This window comes from Ammospiza caudacuta, chromosome 9 (assembly GCF_027887145.1).
Source record: "Ammospiza caudacuta isolate bAmmCau1 chromosome 9, bAmmCau1.pri, whole genome shotgun sequence".
Lineage (NCBI taxonomy): Eukaryota > Metazoa > Chordata > Aves > Passeriformes > Passerellidae > Ammospiza > Ammospiza caudacuta.
In genome coordinates this window covers 26,399,187-26,419,435 of record NC_080601.1, presented here as the reverse complement: position 1 = coordinate 26,419,435, position 20,249 = coordinate 26,399,187, and the positions used below count along the sequence as shown (strand labels likewise).

The following is a 20,249-nucleotide window of genomic DNA, read 5'->3' as shown; positions in this document are numbered from 1 at the left end:
TATAACAGACAGCTGAGGCCAAGAAATAAATCAAGTCTGGACACTTCTTCTTAAGTCACCCACCACAAATTTTGTTTTGCGGAATGTGGGGGAAAAAAGTGTAGTAAGTGCAAATATGCAAACACTTTAGAAGTATAGTAAGTGGGGGAGGAATGATGCCTCTGAGCTGTCTCAGGCACAATAAAGATCTCCAAAATGGGAATTCTAATCCACAACATTTATTGCTTCACTAATGCCAGCATCAGGAGAATTATATTTAGATCACCATGATTAATCAGCCACAGCAGACCCATCCTCACCCCCAGCAGATGCAGAACCTCCAAGGTTTTATTACCTTTATCTGAGGAACAAACTGGTTTGTTGCATCCATTTATCCTGAAGAAATACTCCAACTATCTTTAAAGGGACACTCTCCTTTCACAGATCATGGACACTTTGATATATTTCAATAAGAGCTGGTTTGTTTCATTTTTGTTTACTGCAAGTTTCAATTTCAGATTCTGACAACTACACATTAGTGTTTTAAGCACCATATGTTTACTTCCTCACTCCTTGCTAGAAGCTTCCCAGCTGCAGTCCTCAGCCCTCTCACATTAAAGATACACACTTCTAGACTTCTAGGAAATTACAGCTTTGAGGAGGTCATCTTGCACTTTGTTGGTCTAAACCACCAAACAGAAGACCATGCTGAAAACCTCAAGCAGTTAAAATTAAAACCGAAAGCATTTGGAATCCAACTTCTTCTTTTACTCTTTTTCCTTTTTCATTTCTGCAGTAAACTAGGCAAATGTATTTGAGCTACCGTCTCCAACCTTAGGAGGAAATGCTCACTCAAAACTAAAAGCAGAGATCCCCTACAATCATGTTTCCTTGGATGGGAGCTTTAAACACCCACACTGCACTGATGTCATATAATGCTGACCTAGCTTTTCAGGCATTTAAATATCATCCTCACTGCAACAATAAAAAAAACCCAAATCAACCAGACACCTTACTTTTACCAGGTGTTTGGCAGTCCATCTGCAATGCTACAATGCTGCTGGCTCCCAAAGAAGAAACGAAGGCAGATCCAGGGAAAGCAGCTGTTCAGTGCAGTCCAGGGGTGCAGAGCAAAGGGTGCTGGTCCTGGGGAGCCAAAGGTCTCACTCTGATCCTTCCACCCTCACACACAGCTCATGGGAGGGCACCACACTCAGCACCTCTTCCCTGAGACTGCAGCCCAGGATTAGCATCCCTTGCGTTGAGTGAGAACTACAAAGGGCATCCCAGACAGCCAAGTGTTTACAGTCTGAATGCACCAAGTAAAAACCAAGACACAATGGAGGTGCTGAGATGTTCCTGAATTCCTCCCCTACTTTCAATTAAACAGTACTGTTCAGTAATAATCCTTGGAAAAAGAAATTTCTGAATAATATTTCCACGTAGGACACACTCACAAACACTTTTTTTTTAAAGATTAAAAATTATTAGAACTAAGAAAAGTGCAAGCAGCTCTTTCCCACTATATCCTTTATCAGTGGATAAAAATAGTCAACTTTGCTCTTGTGTTCTTGAGGCAACACCTTTTCTTCCTGCTTCCCGTAAATGCCTCTATTGATGCCGAAAAGTTACCCAGCAGAGAAAAAAGTACCATCCATCCACTGAGACAACCAGATGTTCACTGTTCCAGCAAATGAAGCCAAATTACACCTAACTTCTACTTTTACACCTTATGCAGCACCCCAGCTGCACTGAACGCATCTCTAAAACAAAATGGATTATTTAAAAACAGGAACTTTAGAGAAGAACACATCTGTGAGTCTCAAGCAATCTCAGCATTGAAGCAGCTACATCTCACTGCAATTTGAGAGTTACCTAAAGCCATTCAGCCTTTGTGCCTGAATTTCCCCCTCTGGTTCAGTTCCTAGTTTTTAAGGCAAGTCTCTTTGCTCTGAGTGCTAACAAGTGAACTATTATTTATAGCTATTGCACCAATCACAGAAGGTCATTGTGCTAGAGGTAGTTTCTTATGTAAAACTCTTTCGGATGGGGGGGGAGGGGTGTGGGGGTGGGGAGAGAGCTGCATTTCACCAAAACTGAACTGATAAGGAAAAAGAGACAGCACTGTTTACTCAGCAGCGCGTCGAAGCCTTTTAGCACTGATAAACAACTGAAAGTAGGTGGTTTAAAGCATGTTATGGTCCAATCTCGACTTCTTAATGTTAAATTAGAAACTGCAAGCAGCACTCTGATATAATTCAGTATTTATTGTGGATTACAGATCACAGCAGTGCTGGAAAGAGTTTACAGTTAGATTCTCCTACAGACGTGCCTCCCAAACCAAAAAAAGGGCTTGCTCTCCCCAGCCTAGGAACACATAGTTGGCACCTCCTCCAGCAGAGAGCAGCTGGGCAGTTGCTACCATTTCTCATTCCACTCGATGTTACCAGCTATTAAATTATCCCAAGTTTCTTGTTCAAGCTCAAACTCTCGCAAAACAATTTTAAAATCACCAAGCTGTGGGTCACAGCATGTTGCCATTTTCCATTTGGTGCCTTTTGTTAGAGATGGGACACACACACACGTATATACCTCTCCCTGGGTATTTTCTGGGATTTTTTCCCTGGTTTTTCTTTTTTTTTTTTTTTTTATCCACAGTTTTACATACAAAATAATGCCTGTACAAGAAAAACGTTCAAAGTTTGGCATGTTTTTAAGAAATGCAAACGCAATTTCATTTAAAGGACTGCGGAAAGCACTCTAAAACCGAACGGCACAAAGAGCCTCCCTGCTCAAAGCCTCCAACAACAACAAGGAAGTTCCTATCCCCGGCTCACAGTTTTGCTCCTTCCTCGCTAATAAAAAGCGTCTCTCACACAACTGTGCACTCGGATCACACACCACGGGTGGGGAAGTGCTGATTGTACAGTTCCGTTTTGGGAAAGTCAGAAATCATATCCTTAGAGGTGGGGGAAATAAACATAAAAGTAATCGGTCACATCCTCCACCTGAGCAAGCAGCTCCCACCGCACTTCAGCCGGTTGGTTACCTGTCTGAGACCCAGGAGGAAAGGCATTCTGCAGGCTCATCCTCCACGCCAGCACATGGGAAGGCAGGAATTTAAAGCCCCACAGCAACCATTTCTTCATCTGCTGTGGGCAGCCCGCTCCTCCGATCCTATTTAAACCAGGGCTTCCTCAGCTGGGAATGCTAAGTAAACAGGGTCCTGGGACACTGCACGCACTCGCTGGCTCCCCCTCCTCCTCCTCCCACTCCCTGTGACATATCTCAGACGCAGCCCAGCCGGGGTGTTTGCAAGGGGGAAATGACATCAGGTCGGGCAGCTCTGAAAAAAAGCCCCAAAAAACAAAACAAAAAAACCCTACCCCAAGCAAAAAAACTAGAACAACCCCCCAGCACAAAAGCACACACATACAAAACCCCCAACACAAACAAAAAAAACACCACGCCCCCACAAAAGGAAAAGAAAAACCCCACCAAAAGGCAGCCCTGATCCTTAAGAGTGCCGAGCTGCTGGGTGACACCAGGCAGGTCGCTGCAAACGGGACCTGTCAGGGAGCCCTGGTGGAGCAGAAGTGCAGAAGCGCTCTCCTCCCTGCTAAGGGGTGCTGCAATGGAGGGCGATCTATTAAAAATGTTGTCATCAGCCACCAGCGTGGTGATGATTAAATCTCGCTAAGCAAAAATAGACAGTTCATCTATTTCTGAGGAGAAAGTCAAGTTTGATGGTGCCTGCTGGACAGCACTGGAGTCCTAGATGCCACCACAGTTGTTTCCCCGAGTACCTCCAGACCCTGAGGACCTGGGTAATCTTCACAGATTCAAAGCACTTCCCAGCCACCTTCTGCCTACCACAGTTCCACTTTTTCTGACTCATAGCACCGTTCAACTCTCAGCCCCTGATAACAGCTGTCCCTCTAAAGAAACAGCAACAACTTCCCTGATTTCAGAAGGATCAGGATTGGACCCTTCCAGCATCAGACAGGTGATGGGAAGAGTTTCAAATCCACCTCTCCCCTAGGAAAATCTGACTAGCCCTGTCAAAAGGTTTCTCATTCTACTTGAGCTCATTTCACATTTTCATGCCAAGGGGCAATTAAGCCTTATAAACAAATTTATCATCCGGTGCCCAGGATGGCATGTCTTGTTTGTCCTCCCCCAAGCAAGGAGTACAGCAAGTTCCACAGTGGTGCAGAAGATGACACTGCAGAAGGTAATCTAAATTTAACTTCCTTTTCTACCTCCACTTTGAAAGTTCAGCAACCTCTTTTTTTGTGCTTCTCTTTAATCAGCAGCTGTCCTCGTCTGTCGGAGAGGGGGAAGTTTGGGACACCACTGCCACTCCCATGTGCCCCAGCAGCAGCTCCATGGATATTTGACAGAGGACAAACTCCCCTGGCTTTTGACCTCTTTGGCTTTGGAGTCCAACAAATTAAAATAAATGACAAGGGAAGGAATATCGTTTTTTTGCATAGTGAATTCACTGAATGCCTTTTTTAGTACCAGTTTTATTAGTAATTTCAGTACTTCAGGAGAGAGAGAGAAATCACATACAATTCTTGCAAATGCTAATTAGAAACGAGAAAAAAAGAAAAGAGGAAACTAAAAAAAAAAGCAGAACAGACACCCCTTGCCACCCAACAGCTATACAGCTTTCAGCAGTGTCAGAAAAAGACACCCATTTTGCACATGCCAGAACCACTCAGTGACCACCACTGCTGCCTCCTCTCAGTCCAGCCCAGAGTGGTTTCCCAAATGAGAACCTCACTCTGTGTGTCCTCTCCACAGCTGGACTGGGAGACTACACACAAGCATTACTTATTTTTACACCAATTTCAAGGTACCATCTAAAAATGCTGTTTAAGGGTAAGCACATCCCTGATTTCCCTAAGAGAAAACAAGCAAGGAAGCAATTTCCTGGAGGATACAAAACATCAGTGTTAAATAGCATCAGCCAGGCAATGGGATTTTCCAGCTTTTGTGCTCTTGGATCAAACTAACTCTCAACCTTTGCTTTTCCAATTCTATGGACAAACAGCAGTGATATAAAAGGGCAGCTTTCTGTTTTAGTAATCTGTTCTGTGGCCTTGCACTGGCCTTTGAAACATCCGATTTTGGCTGTTGCTATCCAGAGCTGTGGACCAGGCAGATCCCAGGGCTGAGCTAATGCAGCAGTTTCTAAATCCCTACTGGCAGAAGAAATCTAACTTTAACCACCCGCCTCTTCCCCAGCACACACTCAAAAGGCAAAGCATCATTCCAGATCTAAGACAACTTGTGAAGGACTATCAAAAGCAGGAACTTGGCGGAAAAGCAAAAGCATCCTAATTTATGTGTGAATTTAGCAATCCTGGAAAGACTGACACAAAAAAGGTGGTTTGCAAGCAGGCATTACCACATTGGACTGCAGCAGGAGCAGCCACCTCTCTTGCAGTGACAGCAGCCAGTAACATGCTCCACAACTCTGCTATAGGTGACTACGGAAAAAACCCTGTAGAGGGACAGAAAAAAAAAAAGAGCTGGACAAGGTAGCTCATACCCTTATAAAACACTAATCAACACCCTTAGAACCTCTGCAAAACACCTAGGTTCTCCTAATCGTTGCAATTGCTTTGGATATACCAACTGGTATCCTTTTACCCCCTTCTCTTTTATAAGTTCATAAATTCTTGCCCCAAAGCACTGCCTGGTGGCAGTGAGTTTCATAGATGGTGGTTGTGAACAAATAGTTTCTTTCATCAGGAATGAATTCACCACCTTCTAATTTGACTTTCATATTATTAGCAGGTGGGAACAGAAGTCCTCATCCATCTTCTCACCCATTCATTACTCTGTACCTGTTAGCTATCTTCTTATAAAAGATATCAATCTTCCCTATCCTCTTAATGTAAAATCTTATCCCAAAGCCTTCAGCTGCTCATTGTCCATTTCCAAAACCCTTCTAATTTTCTCCTGCTCTCGGCTTGGGGGAAACCAGAGCTGAAATAATAATTATTTTAATGAAAGCAAGAGCAGCTCTAAGGCAGAATCAGGACGGGTTCACTGCCTTTACACAAACCTGGAATTTAAGATCTGCAAAGGCTACACAAGAGTGCATCTATCTAAGATATAATGACAAAACACAAGTTTTGTGTTTGTTCACACAGTTCCTCAATAAATGACTCTCTTGAGGGCTCTGAAAAGTCAAGACTAATGTCAAGACAGATTATGGGATCTACATTACTTTCAAAATTTGCTTGTTCAGGCAGCCACCAACCATTTTTTTTTGGCATGTCAGCATGGATCCCACCACAGAAAAATGGTGAGCAAGTTTCTACTGGAAAAGAGGCCTCTAGGCATTACCAGCCTGTAATACTGCTCCAGAACATGCCATCTGCCCCAAATATGATGTCCAGCAAAGGATGCTGCTCAGTACCTTCACAGGCCAACACTCTGTGCCTCATGACCTCAGATAGAACGTGCAAGTGAAACACATGATGGAAGTTGTTTGGGCCATTTCAGAGTTGCTTCCCATGTTTGATGGGAGATGCTTGCAAGCAAGTCTGATAACCAAGCAAGGTACAGTACTCATTTTGATACACCCTGAGGAGATCCAGTTGTGATAACACAATTGCAACAAAAATTGATGTTGTGCACCTCAAATCTGTCAGGCTTGAAGCATAGGCTGCTCTCAGTTGCTCCACTATTACAGTCCTAGGCAGAGAGAGGTTTTGAACAGTAAATACAGGTGATGTGTAATATCCTCCATTTAAACTTTAATACCACAGTTCTGCAGCTACATACACAGGTTGACCATAAAGTTGGAACAATTTTATCTAATTATTCTTCCATTTTCCCCAGTGCACTCTGTTATTTTCATGTTGATAAGAGGAGTATTTCTGGAGCACCATTTTGTTAGTCAGCCTGCAGCCCTGGGTGCTAGGACAGAGACTTGATAAATCTGGCACACACTCAAAACACACTGTGAAAGAAGCAACCTCAACGAAGGTGACTTTACCTTTCCCCATCCTGGGGATAAAGAAAAGAAAAAGGAAAAAAAACATACAGAAAGGTGTAAAAGCAGATCTCTGTTTCTCTAGAATAAGACAATATCCAGGAACAACTGGATATTGTCTTATTCTAGAGAACAGCTAGGCTCCATCTTGACAGCAAATATTCCAAAGGGACTAGTTTGCTAGCAAAACTAGCATGAGACACTGGAAGATGACCAGTGCTGGAAGAGCAATGCAATGCTAAATCTGCCTACAAACCATTTCTGTCTGCCCACCTGTGCACTTGTAGATCCCTGAAGAGTGAAGGGCAACTTCCCCACCCCAATGATAGCACTACAAGAACATGATGACTTTCCAGTGTGAGGGCCAGGTGTCCTGGGTTCATGTAACATACAGCATTGGCACTGCCTACCAAGAATGCCATCAACAAATTCCAGAGGACCAAGAAGAAGAGGTCAGGCTGGTAACCTCCCAGTACCTGCATGACCTAGAATATCTACTCTTTTGCTCAGGGGACAAATGGCCCAAAACAAACCTTTCACTCTATCTAGTATTACTGTATTCTTTACGAGTGGAGTAAAGTGGGTCCCCCAGTCCACATGCACTTCAACTAAAAAAAAGAACACTGACTGGAGTCATTGCATTTACTGTTTTTCAGGCCTAACTGTCTTAATCTTTGTTAGAGAAAGCAAAGAATAATTTCAGGAAAAGACACCATATCTGTTGGAACCGGCGTGTGAGTTAGCACTGCAACCAGTCTGATGGATCAATAAATTTTAACGTGCAACAAAGCACAAGGGCTTGCAGTGGTAAGAAGCTGTGCCTCTTCCCCACAGACCATCACTTCTGCCAGCTCAGTGATTCAGAAGTGCAAAAAACTCTTGCAGGGACAGTGTATTTCAACCGCACTGCTGTTACCTGTCTTTCTCTCTGAGTAACTGGTTGATCAGGGAGGATGAAACTCTATGCTTTAAAATATTCTCAGTGTTACTGAGAGCCCCAACAGCAACAGTTCATGCTTGATTCCAACTGACTCTCAATTCCGACTGAATCCCAAACAGCCATTGTCAGCCAAGCAAGCACAAATATGTGCCACATCTCCACCCAAAAGCCATGTGTAAGCCCTGAACTCAAGTAGTGTGCCCCACAGAGGAAGCCACTACCCACTCCATCATCTGCTATTTCAGTGAGAGCTTGTCCTCCTCTTCACTGCTCCTTTGTGGGTGAAGAAATGCCAGCAGTAAAGCACTTCCCTTTGCACTTTCGTACAGCAAGCAATCCTTCCTCTGAAGCTGCATTTTGTATTAAGCTATCCTAAGGGCACTCAGGGAAAGGGCAGGGAGCAGACAAGGGGTGGTTGTGGAGGACATACCCAAGAGGAGTCCTTTCCAAAACCCGTCTGACAGAGAAGATAAAAGCAACCACATCCAGGCTGTTCAGACACTCCTGCCCACTCTGCTGTTCAGCTGATGGGAGAGTGGCAGCAATGAAAAGTTCAGGCTCTTCTCTGAGACCAAAATAGTTTTTTCTAAGTGTAGCTTGAGGTTTCCAAGCTACAACCTTGTTCCCACTGCTGTTTCTCCATGGAGCAGAAAATGATAGCCACAGGTCCAGCGTGCTTTCCTTCACAGCAACAGCGCTGTGGCCAAACCAATGCAACTGTAATGCCAAAGTCTGTGTGAATCATCTACTTTTGTGTGACCACTCTAACACCCACACTGCCATCCAAGCCCAGGGGTGTTAAAAAAGCTTCAAAGTCCATCACTGAGGCACAGAGGTACTAAAGGCTTGAAAGTGCCCTATTGAGAAGTGATGCTAAGTGCTTCAAAAAAGATTGGGTTGATTCTACCCCTTTAGCATTCCCAGGTTTTTGGGTACCTGAAATGCCCAAATGAAGATGTCAGGCTTCACTTTTAGTCTGGAGTGTGTAATGAAGTCATGGTAAAACCTACTCAGCTTTCTTCTAAGCCTGCTGGGAGGGGGAGAAGGAGGAGGGAGTGGAGAGTTCAGCTGTTAAATATTTGAAAAGACTGCCACAGTGTATCCGGGGTGGTACAGGGACACCAACTTGGCTCCCTGCTTTTTGGCAGTACAGCTCTTGTCTTCCTGATGCCCATGTATGCAAACAGGACTTAGGTAACGGCTCAGGAGGAGAGGATCTGCTCCAGACAGGGAAGAAGGCAGAGTCTGCAGACAGTAACAGGATCCCCTAAGCACAGAATTAAGACGGTAAGCGTCTGTTCTAGTTTTAGAGTCTTGCACCATGTGGGTACCAAAAATACAGTGTGTGCCCTTTGGTCACATCATAACAGACATGCATTGTCCCAGAGATGCTTTACCAGCACAACCTTGATGGAGAACTTGGATGCCCTACTCTTACAAGTGCTATTTGATTTCTCTACAAATGACAGCAACTCACTATTTTTAGTGCTCATCTCATGGTTGCTTGGCGTTTCCCTTGGGCCTCACTTACCCTTGTTTCACAGCTTTGGTGCCAGCTCCCACGAAGCATTTTTTTGATGCCAGAAGGGATCATGCCAAGTCTGTCTGAGTTGATGCCAAAATGGCAGCTGGCTTTACTGTTGAGACAGGATTTGCCAAAACTAACAACACTAGTGCTGGGGTTACTAGAATTGACTTTAAGGTTTTCATCTTCCTTACTCTTCTATTGCCTCTAGATTCCATGGGGTAACACTGCTCTAAATATCTTTTGGGGTCCTAGAAGATGGATTTTTTCATCATAGGCCAAGTCAATAGGCAATTATACAGCAGACAGTCTTAACTTAGAGATCCTCAAAGAGAAGGATACTTTTATACATGAAGCAATTATCAGCACTGCTGCTGCTGGGCCCAACTACACAGGCCAAGGCCTGCTACAGATAAGGCAGGGCATGAACTCTCAGAGCCTGCAAATGTGTTTATAAAGAACCTACCACAAAAACAGACAATCTGGTGAAGATAAGGGCGGCTACATGATTTACCAAGATATACCTACGACAGAGGTCTGGAGTGCACAGGAAGGTCAGGGATCTGCCAAAATGCATTACATTAACATGGGCAAGAAGATAAAATCCAAGCAAGTTAATTGCCCTTTGCCCCTTTTGCACTCTCACAAAGTGCCACTGCGTGAAAAGCCAATATTCAGATAAAATCTAGTCTCACACATGATGCACAAGCATGTTGGTTATGGGAAACACCCACAGAGATAGGAACAGATAGCAGACATGATAGGCAATCACACGTGCAGATGCCTGTGATTTTAGGTGAGGGTATCCCTGCAAATTACAAATGTGATGTTAACCTCTGTTGCTTTTCTTATAAATCTAAAACCCACACCTTGCTCAGAAACAGTGGTGTTAAATGGGCACCTGATGGCCCAAAGACACTCAGCTCTTGCTTCAGGAATAATGCATTGGTTAACCTGACAAGAGGTAAACAACTGGTTAAAAAACTTTGTCATCAGGTAAGACTTTGCTGGGAGGATCTGTTATGCATATAGTCTGGTCAGATTTCTCTTAAGTTTGTTGGCCTTTCCTGAGCATAAGTTTACATCTTGAAGAAGTTTAGAAAAGCGCCCCTCAAATCCCAGCAGTCTTGTTTTCTGTACCTTGTTTTACAACAAAGAGGCTCTTTCATTAAGTTCTGAGAATTACATTTCTTCAGCAGAACACCACTTCTATGTAGCTTGAACCCATTTTTGGAGGAACAGATTTTTGGGAAATCCTTCAAAAAAAAAAAAACCAAAAACAAAAAACCAAAAACATCAGCAACCACCTCTTTTTGAGCACACTGCTGGATATTATGGTTTGGTAATGTTATACTACAGAGCATAGGCTGAGGTAAATGTCCTCAAGTTGCTCTCTAGAAATGTACACCTTCAAGAACTTTTTATCCCTGGACTTTTCCTTCCAGGCCCTGCTGTGCCTACATGTCCACTGATTAAATGGATTCTGGTTTGCAGGAGACTGCATTTACAGTACTCAAACTACAAACAACTGCTTTAACTGAATCTTCTTCCTCTTAGAAAACACAGATGTATCACAATATGGTATTCCCAAAATTAAAAGTCTCTCAATTAACCCAATGGGCTGTGCAGTATCTGAGTTTTACAGGATTTCTGTTATCTAGCAGAAACACAAACTCATTCTTACAGCCCCACGTAGGCTGGGGCTCAGAGTTTGGCACAAGCATGAGGAAAGCCCCTCCACCCACACAGCGTGGTGGTCTGACTAGCAGACAGACAGACTTCTCCCCTTCCAAAATGAAGGGCACTGAAGATCACATTTCTTCACACAACCAAAACAAAGAATGAAAGGAAATCACAAGTTTCACTATTAAGAAAGCTCAATACCACAAGCATTTAAAAGATCACAGCAAAACAGTATTAAAGACATCACTTTTAAATCTCTAGACAAAACTCTATGAGAGCTATTCAGTCTTAAACTCCACTCCTAAAAACTTCCTTAAAAATGCAACTTTATGGAAAAAATGCTTCAGAAAACCACATTTTAAACAAAAGATTGTCTTTTCTAACTTGAATTATTGCATTGCTTATGATCTCTCCAAGTATGTGAAATTAAAAAATGAGTAAACAAAAGTAAGGAATAAATCAGCATTGTGTATGGTTAAGGGCAGATTCAAGCTGAGTTCACTGGTATCTGTGAAAGAGAATAAAATATAAAATACCTTAAAGCCTAATCTCTCTCCTATTACAGTACAGGTTCTGTTTTGACTGACATCTTTACCAAGAAAACAATAAAAGCCCCCCAAAAGGCCACCCACTTGTCTGCTCTGCCAACCAGAGAGCAGATGTTTTGAGGGAGCCCTCAGAAAACATGGTGTACACGAACCAGAGCTGATAGATGTAACTTTCCAGGTGCAGACAAAGCTGGTTCCAACCAACCATACAGGGCAAAAAAATCCAGTGCCTCCCATCACCAGCTTCACCATCCTGCTTCATTTTCCCTAACCACAGAAGGGTGACAGCACCTGACGTACCAGAACCACTAGGCTCAGAATGAATTCACTGCTATTCTTTCCATGCCCAGCAGAGCTGCCCCGGCTGCCCAAGCATTCCTGACGGCTGGGCTCGGGCAGAGCCGCCCCGGGAAGCCCCAAGTTATGTAAGGGACAGGCGGCGGCGAGGAAGCGATGTCCCGGTGTTGCCTTTCAGCTCCGGCCCTGGCATTGCGCAGTTTGCACTTTGCTGAAGCATTAAAGGCACTGGTGGCACCTGCAATCACAGCCAGTTTCTAAATTTCAGTGACAAACCTGCTGGCCAGGAGGCTTTGCCCTTTCAAGGGCAGACACCTCCAACACCCTGTGGTCCCACACATCTTCTTTTCTGGTATCTGTAGGGTTTTCCCCTTAGGTGCACCGCATGTGCAAAGCTTATTTCAGAGAGTTCAGTAATTAAAAACTTAATTCAGTTTTATTTTGGGAAGAAACATTGATAACCACAGCCTGCCTTTATGGGCATTATCTCATCCAAACTGCTATGTTTTCCATTAATGCTTGTTATTCCACTGGAGGATAAAGTGAACACTCCCCTGGCTGCACAGAGCAGAAGAGGAACCAGATGATCCACACGGTTTTAGCTCTTTCATGCACTTCTCTGCAGCAAGGCTGCAGGAAAAGAGAGCAGATCAAGCACTTGCTTTCTCCTTGCTCAGGCCTGGCTCCCAGACATGCATGTGCTCTAGATCACAAAACCAGTGGCCTTTTACTACTGCAAACATTGCTGCTTTTGGAATTCTCCCATAGCATAAACCAAGTGTTCTGTATGAATCAGTATTTAAAAAATCAAAACAGATCAAAACCTGATTGACATCCTACCTTTTTACTGGAAAGTTGTTAGTGCTAAATTAGAGTGACTACAGCAAAACAGTGAATGTAAAAACACCCAGAAAAACACCAAAACAAACCCCCAACTAGCAAAATATTTTCTTCTTCAAAAGGTGAACAATATATATCACCCTCAGCACCCAGAAAGCTCACTGCCCTGTGGGTGACTGTTGAATGAAAAAACTCTAAGACAAGGAAATATTTTCAATTTTTAGAAATACTCACTTCTGACACATCACAGGCTCCTACAGTAGTATTTTTCCCCTGAAAGGGGTAGTTTGGGGAGTAGAAATTCTGAACATCTCCTTTGGAACACCAGCACACCAACCCTCATTTCCTGTCAACAAATGAGAAAACTAAGCACCAATTTAATTTCAGAGACCTAGCCTGCACCTTGTAAAGTCATTAGACCATTAAAAAGACATCTTCCAGGTAAAAATACATAAAGAACTTAGGGACAGACAGCAACATTTGTGAGCAGGATTAAGTTACAGATTTAATTACAGACTGACCATCAGACTTGTCCTCCTTTCAGCACTTGTTTCTTAACACAGGCTTCAAAAGTCAGGGCTGTTTAAAAATCAAAGAGGCAAACCCAGAGGCACCAGGCTGTCAAACTGCTCTGGGAACGATTCACTGCACCCAAAGCATCAACATTTCTCTAACCTATTCTTAAGGCAAGTGCAATCACTAGAGAACCCACTGCCTCAACAGGGGATGTACTCCTGTGCTTGATGCCCTTTAAACACAAGGTTGCTCTTTCCCATTAACATTAACTCAGGCCTTAGTGCAAGATAAGGCAGTATTTTTTTTTCTCCACTAAAAACAAGACACCTGATCGCAGGGATCTTCTTAACTTAGCTCACCTGGAAAATTGTTCCATTCTTCTATAAGCTGCTTCCAGAAGACAGAAGAAGTCTTTCTTTTCTAGACTACAAGGATTAAATCATGGTTTTACTGGTTTTCTCACTCTGAAACTTAAACCCATCTTAAAATGTGGGATCCAAAATGGGGCATATCACTTACTAGTGTGGAGTATTACAAAATACCGTACAGGACAATTCTACACTGTTAAAGATTTGGTGAGTTTTTTACTGGAAGAACTGCATTCAATTTCTGGTCTAAAACCCCAGACTATTTCACTTTTTCCACTGCGAAATATTCTGCATTTTTACTTGAGGAGAAGTGAAATAGACTTCAGGCTATTTCACCAACTTGTCCTCCTGTTTTAAAAAACACACACCAACTTCCATCTGCATCTCAAGTGTTTTCTCTTAGTCTCCCAAACTGTTGGCACAGAGGCAGAACAAACCCCTCCAGGATCCCAGTCACCACCACAGACACTTCTCAGCAAATATTCATCACTGAAAGGACCCTCCTGAACACAGACCCTCACTGAGTATCCCGGAACCAACGTGCTGCCTCACTCAGGCTGGGCTGTAAAATATCCATTGAATTAACCAAATTAAATTCATCAGCCTCCTCCCATGAAGCTGTTCCTGATAAATCCACACTGTTCATTTCCTGTTATCTTAGAGATGCTTATAAAACCTTCAGGGTTTTATTCTAGTGCTTCAATAGAGACTGAAGCACTTCACCATTTTCTAACTTTTTCTTATTTTTTTCCTTTTATCTGATCCCCTATACATTTAGTATTTCTTTCCATATGTGCAGATTTACAACTAGGAGTTTGTACACTTTCTGTTTGGGGGTCTTTTCCCTCCAGAACCAAAAAGAGCTGCAAACACTTTCAGTCTGTATCAGTTACTGAGTTATTGTACACTCACTTCATTCATTAGATTTTATATCAATACCTTTCTTTTTCTTTTTTTATATCTAACACTTTTTGCAGAACCTTTTCCTAAGCCTTTGTGTGTTCCTTACTAGCTGCAATATAATTTTTACACCAAAGGTAAATGATAAAATCGTTAAAATTTTTACTGTCCCTTCAGTTTTAGATGGCTGGATTTAGTAGATGGTTTTAACATCAGCAAAACATAATGAAGATGATAATAAATTTCAGAATCCTTTTCAAATGCAGGTCTGGCATGCAAAAGAAAAATGTTAAGAACTTTTACCACATATTCATCTTTGGAAAGAATTCAGCATAAACTGACAGCATGGCTTTATCTTTTAAAAGTGTCAACACACAGTGGACTGTCTACTGCAGTCTAAGCTCACAATGACTTGAAGTCAACATGAGGAAAAATAAGTGACCATCAAAAATGTCCCAACATTCTTGGGAAATTCAAAGCCATGCAAAATCAAAAAAAGTTAAGCCATCTTCTGTAAATGTAAAAACATATTAGTGAAATGGAACTTTTATCTGCCAAAGCAAGCCAACAGAACCAGTGCATTCAGTGCCTCCACCATGCACCACAAGAGACCTTCAGAGATGCCTGAAGGATTCAGACTGGAAACCAGATGCATAAGAGAGACAAATCAAGCAGCTTTGTTGTCAGACAAAGCACACTGGACCAGGGTGAATTCTCATACATGCAACTAGTGCATTCTTGAATTGTGCAGTAAGATGAAAGTCTCTGAGCTGTTTTGTGCTCCACAGCCCTGTAGCTCTGCACAGCTGAGCCTCTCTACTTCCCATTTCAAGGCAGGCTGGAGCAAACACAACCCTGCTGCTTCCTCATTAGCATGAAGTGATGTAGTCAAATTGTCTGCAGACAGCTTTTGAACTACCCCAGGAACAGCCAGGCCTCCAAAAACTCAACACACACATGGAAAATGCTTCTTCCTAAACTTCCCAAGAGGAGGAAGATGCAGCAGTGGCTCCTACAGTCCCTGTGCTGCAGGTAGCTTGGGAGTGTCTGCAGCTTAGAGCAGTTCTCACCAGATTCTTGTTCAAGTCCTCCACTCTTTGCTCTCATTTAGATGACCTGGAAGAAATTTTGATGCATGCAGATGCCAAGGCCATCCCTTGTGAGCTGAGTCCTTAGGTATGAGAAATGCCACCAAGTCAGGGGTTTGACTGAGAGCCCAGATCTTGCTGTAATGTGATAGCTCTGCCAGAGCCATCCTGCCAGGTCTATTAAATCCCAGTATTTCATAAAGTAACAGTAGAATCTGAAGTAAGTTTAGTTTCTGAAGGACAGAAACACCAGTTTCTGGTGGTCTGGAGGTTTTGTTTTATTTCAGTGTTTCCCTAGGTCAGGTCAGCTGACCACACAGGCAAGGAGCACAGGCTGCTGCTGCACCACTGCAAATGCCAAGCATTCAGTATGGGCAGTCAATGCTAATGGCAGAACAAAAGACAAGACCCTTTTCCCAAGTTCAACAGTCCCCCCACAGACCCAGCTTTACTTGGATTGTGTCTAGGAACAACCATTTCCTCACAGTAGAGACAGATTTATTCTTGGGCAAAAAAAAAAAAAAAAAAAGTGGGGAGGGGGGGGTCAGATCTCTCAGAGAGACTCTGGCATCTTCAAGAAAGGTCAAGAACTCACCCCCAACGCCTCTAAGCCTTACGAGGAATGAACAGAAATGAAAGAAACCCTCTATCTATTCAATAGCACAAATTCAGACATTCTGTCAAGATCTGAACACTTTTACCATGTTTTTTTCCTAACACAGCCTGGGGCTCAAAAACATTCTTAAACATGAAGGTTCATATAAATTTACCAAATTAGAGTCAGAAAGACTTTCAAATGTAATTTACAACTCAGCCAGTCAGCAAAAACATGAAAGGGCACTACCCAGTAGATTCCCCCAGTAAATAAACACTCAGAGCAGCATCAGAATTTGTTCTGCAATAATGTCTTCATGAGACAGTTGATCTTTAGTGATCAAGGAAGTTGTGGATAAACCTCAAGACTGAGAATGTTTTCGGTGCATATTCTCATTTCTCCCAAGGGAATCTTGATCTTCTGAGGAATATTAACATGAAGTATGCAAAACATTTTATGGACTGTTTATAACCTAATGACTCCAAGTGTAACCTTAGATGTCATTCTGCAAAGGCTTAGTCATGTTCAGCAATCTGAGCAGAGGGAAAATGCTGGAGCCTCTTGGGCAGATCACTTTTATTGCTCCTTTAGCTCTGTACAAGCAGTTTCACATAATACAGTTAACTTATACTGGTATCAGCAAAACACTGCTCAGAATCAAGCTGACATAAAACTCATGGTTACATTATTAACTAATAAACTCCTTCCAAGGGCTTGTGTTTGGAAATGTTTCTTCACATATACAGCCAAATCTGAAAATGCAAAAGATTCTTACTTAAATATTACTTAATAGCATTCTTCTGAAAAAGATTTTGAAATAAATACTGTAATCCTTCAATAAAAGACAAACATTCATACTGGTTCATACTGGGTATGCTTATTGCAAATCAAGTTACCTTCCTGGAAACTAGTATGTATTTGCTAAATGAAAACAAAGCATCTCTTATGGCTTCACAATTAGAATTTAAAAAACAGATGCTACAGGAGTTAGTTTTCTTTACAATGTTACTTTACCAGTTGTACATCTTAAAAACAAGTATTCAAGGAGAAAATATTGCCACAATCTGTGAAGTTAATATTTATGTTAAAAATACTCATGGAAGAATCTAGCTGTTTGCTTTCCAGAAGCCACTATCTGGTCTCTCCTATTTTTCCAATAAGAAGAGGCCTCTGCAGAATTATAAATAAAGCACTGAAACCTCCATGTGACTTTCCCATATGCAGCTTTTCAACAGCCAAGTGATTTCCCCTATCCTATCCCCACTGTTTGCATACTAAGGCAATGTTTGCCAGGTTTTGCCAAGTAGAGAATTTTTAAGCCAAATTTGTAAAACGAAGAAGATAAAGATTTTGTTAATATCCTCTGATCAGAGATAAACATCATAAGGAGACTTAAACTATGGAGAAGAGCAAGAGAAAAAAAGATTTTACATTTTGCCATCAATTTACCAGGAACGTCATTGTGTCAATGTAGAATATGAGCATGCCAACATCAGCTTCTCTGAGTTTTTGAGCCTTACATGTAGCAATCCCACTTCTGCATATGTTCTGAGACATAATACTCTTCACTCATTTAACAAACAAGCAGATCTAACCTGAAAGGTGGAGGAGTTAAGAGAACATATCAGTTTTATTTATCTAGGGCTACTGGCAGATGTAGCTGACAGGATTTTCCTGCCTGTTGCTTTTCTGGTTGCCTTCATTCCCACCACAATATCCAGATATCTGAAAAACCAACATCCAAATGGCTCTCACATCCAAAAAGCTTGTGGAGGTGACTGAAAACCAGGCTTCCAGTTTTCTGAAGGGTGGCACCCGTGACTACACCTACAAGGAACAACACAGATGATAATTCTGATCCAAAAGGAGATGGCAGGCAAGGCTCGAGCACTTGTACCAGGAGAGGAGAAAGGACTGCCTGCCAGAGGAAAAAGCAGAGGACAAAGTACAGAGCTGGTCATCACTTGAACAAGTAGGGCAGCCCAGCAAGGAATGCAGGAAAGTCACCTTCCACAGAACATTAAGATGCCATGTTAGACTGAATGCCCCACAGCAGAAGTCCAAGACTTATTCTTCCCAGGACACCAAAGTATCTCTTTTCCAGTCTAAGCTGCAGCACAACATTCATTCCCACTGACCTCACTTTTCCCCTTGCATGAGGAACACACCCAAGGTGCTATCTTGATCAATGCAATCACAAAAGGTTGTTCATTACTTGCAACAGTTCAGTAAAGCACATCTGGCAGTATGACAAAAATCTGCACAGGGACACCTTGAAATTCTCCTGTTCTGTTTTATCAACATCAAATCCCACTAATATCTAAACACTCCTCTGTCTCCAGGAGTGCAAGAGCTGTGGCTGTGGGCTGGTGACAACCTGCAGCTTCACTCCATGTGGCCCCCAGCCTGTGTCACGAAAGTCTGGCACCAAGACTTGCATGAAGAAACTGCACACACAAAGGGGATGGAAAATTCTGCTCCACCCTCAAGAAAGGCATTCTCTGGTCCTGCTTACAGCCTGAAAAGTGAGGGGCAAGAGGTTCTGTCTTTACTCTCCACAGTTGTGTTCAGCTGTACTTGATGCCTGCACTCCTCCTAAGTTTATGTTTACTTCCCATTGACAAATATGTTCTTCTGCAGTCTATTTAATCTATTTTCAAAAAGACAGGTAACACTTTTTGGTTTTTTACTTTAGGCAGGTTTCTTGTGCAAGAAAAATTATGACCTCTATACAAAACATAACTGGGATTCCAAATAACTGGTCATCCATTCTCAAACTGTATTGGGCTTCATGTCTGGCAAAGTCACTGTTTTCTATTCTTTCCTTTTCTACTAGCAAAAAAAGAACAGAATTTACTATATCAGAAACAGATGAAGTCATTAATGTTTATAGAGAACACCTATTACTTTACATTACACAAAAGATTTGATGTTTCATTTTTCATTTGATATTTTTCATACTAGTTCAGTATTAATATTTGTATACATACTGAAAACAAGGAGAACTCTTAAAAGTTCACAGGGTTCAGAAGAGGACATTCTGTGATTTAGTTATTTGCAGGTAATAAGAGAAAACAAATACAAAATCATATTGTTTATGAAAACTAGCAATTGTTGATGATGACCATGGTTTTTTTAGGGTCAATCTTTGAAGAACTGGCAGTAAAAAGAAGCGTCTTCCTTTTATTTACCCCTGTCCTATACCAAATATCCATACTAAAAATAAATTCTAAAACCAAGACAACTCTATTTTCTTTTATTCTTCCACAGTATCAAGGAGACTGAAAGCATAATTCACTCTAATAATTTCCTGTAAAGGAGGATTTCATTGTCAACTATAGTAAGCAAACATCAGATTTAAATTTTCCCTTGCAACTTGCCAATATTCTCATGACTCAGCTTAAAAAAAAATGGTTTTTTTCCACTTCAGTAACTTTCCTCTTTTGGTCTCCAGCAAAAAGATGGATGACAATTTAGAAAGATTCCTAGCCATGCATCATTTCTGGCTGATATCAGTAACAAGCCAAAAAGTAATCAGAGATTTAAAATACTGGCAGAAATAGTTTAGTGGTTGGTATTCCTTTGATAGCAGAACTTCAATACTGCCTTTATAAAATCAGCATCAAAAGAGATGCAGAAATATGTACTCAGTGCTTCTGACATATTTGATTGTAACTGGACATTCTAAGTAGGAAGCCATAAACACACTACCAACAGCCTCTGAGAAAACCAGCAACATGGCAGCAATAAGTGGCATCAGGATTAAAAATTAATTATCTCATCATTTCTCCCAAAGTGCCAAGAACTCAGATCTCCACATGACTGAAGACTCTTTACAGAGTAACCACACATGAAAACACATATTCCAGGCTCACAGGACTGGAACCCTCATAACAAAGTGTCACAGTGATGACTCAAGTTCTATGGGCAACTTTTTTTTTCATGCCATTAAATA

The 20,249-nt window shown here is 42.0% G+C and overlaps 1 protein-coding gene across 4 annotated transcripts in view; it reads right to left on the bottom strand.

Annotated features, from left to right (window-relative positions):
* The window catches only part of WBP1L (WW domain binding protein 1 like), a 44,332-nt gene that overhangs the window by 21,852 nt on the left and 2,231 nt on the right, over positions 1-20,249 (bottom strand). For 2 of the 4 annotated variants that reach the window (XR_009275048.1, XM_058810362.1), the window contains exon 1: positions 3,029-3,237. The exons of 1 other annotated variant lie outside the window; for it this stretch is intronic. Coding sequence is in view for 2 of the 3 variants with exons in the window: in XM_058810362.1 (XP_058666345.1) it covers positions 3,029-3,055 (27 nt within the window). In the remaining variant the exon portion in view is untranslated. Of the gene's footprint in view, positions 1-3,028; positions 3,238-20,249 lie in introns of those variants that run through there. One more of the 4 variants, XM_058810363.1, reaches the window with a different exon arrangement.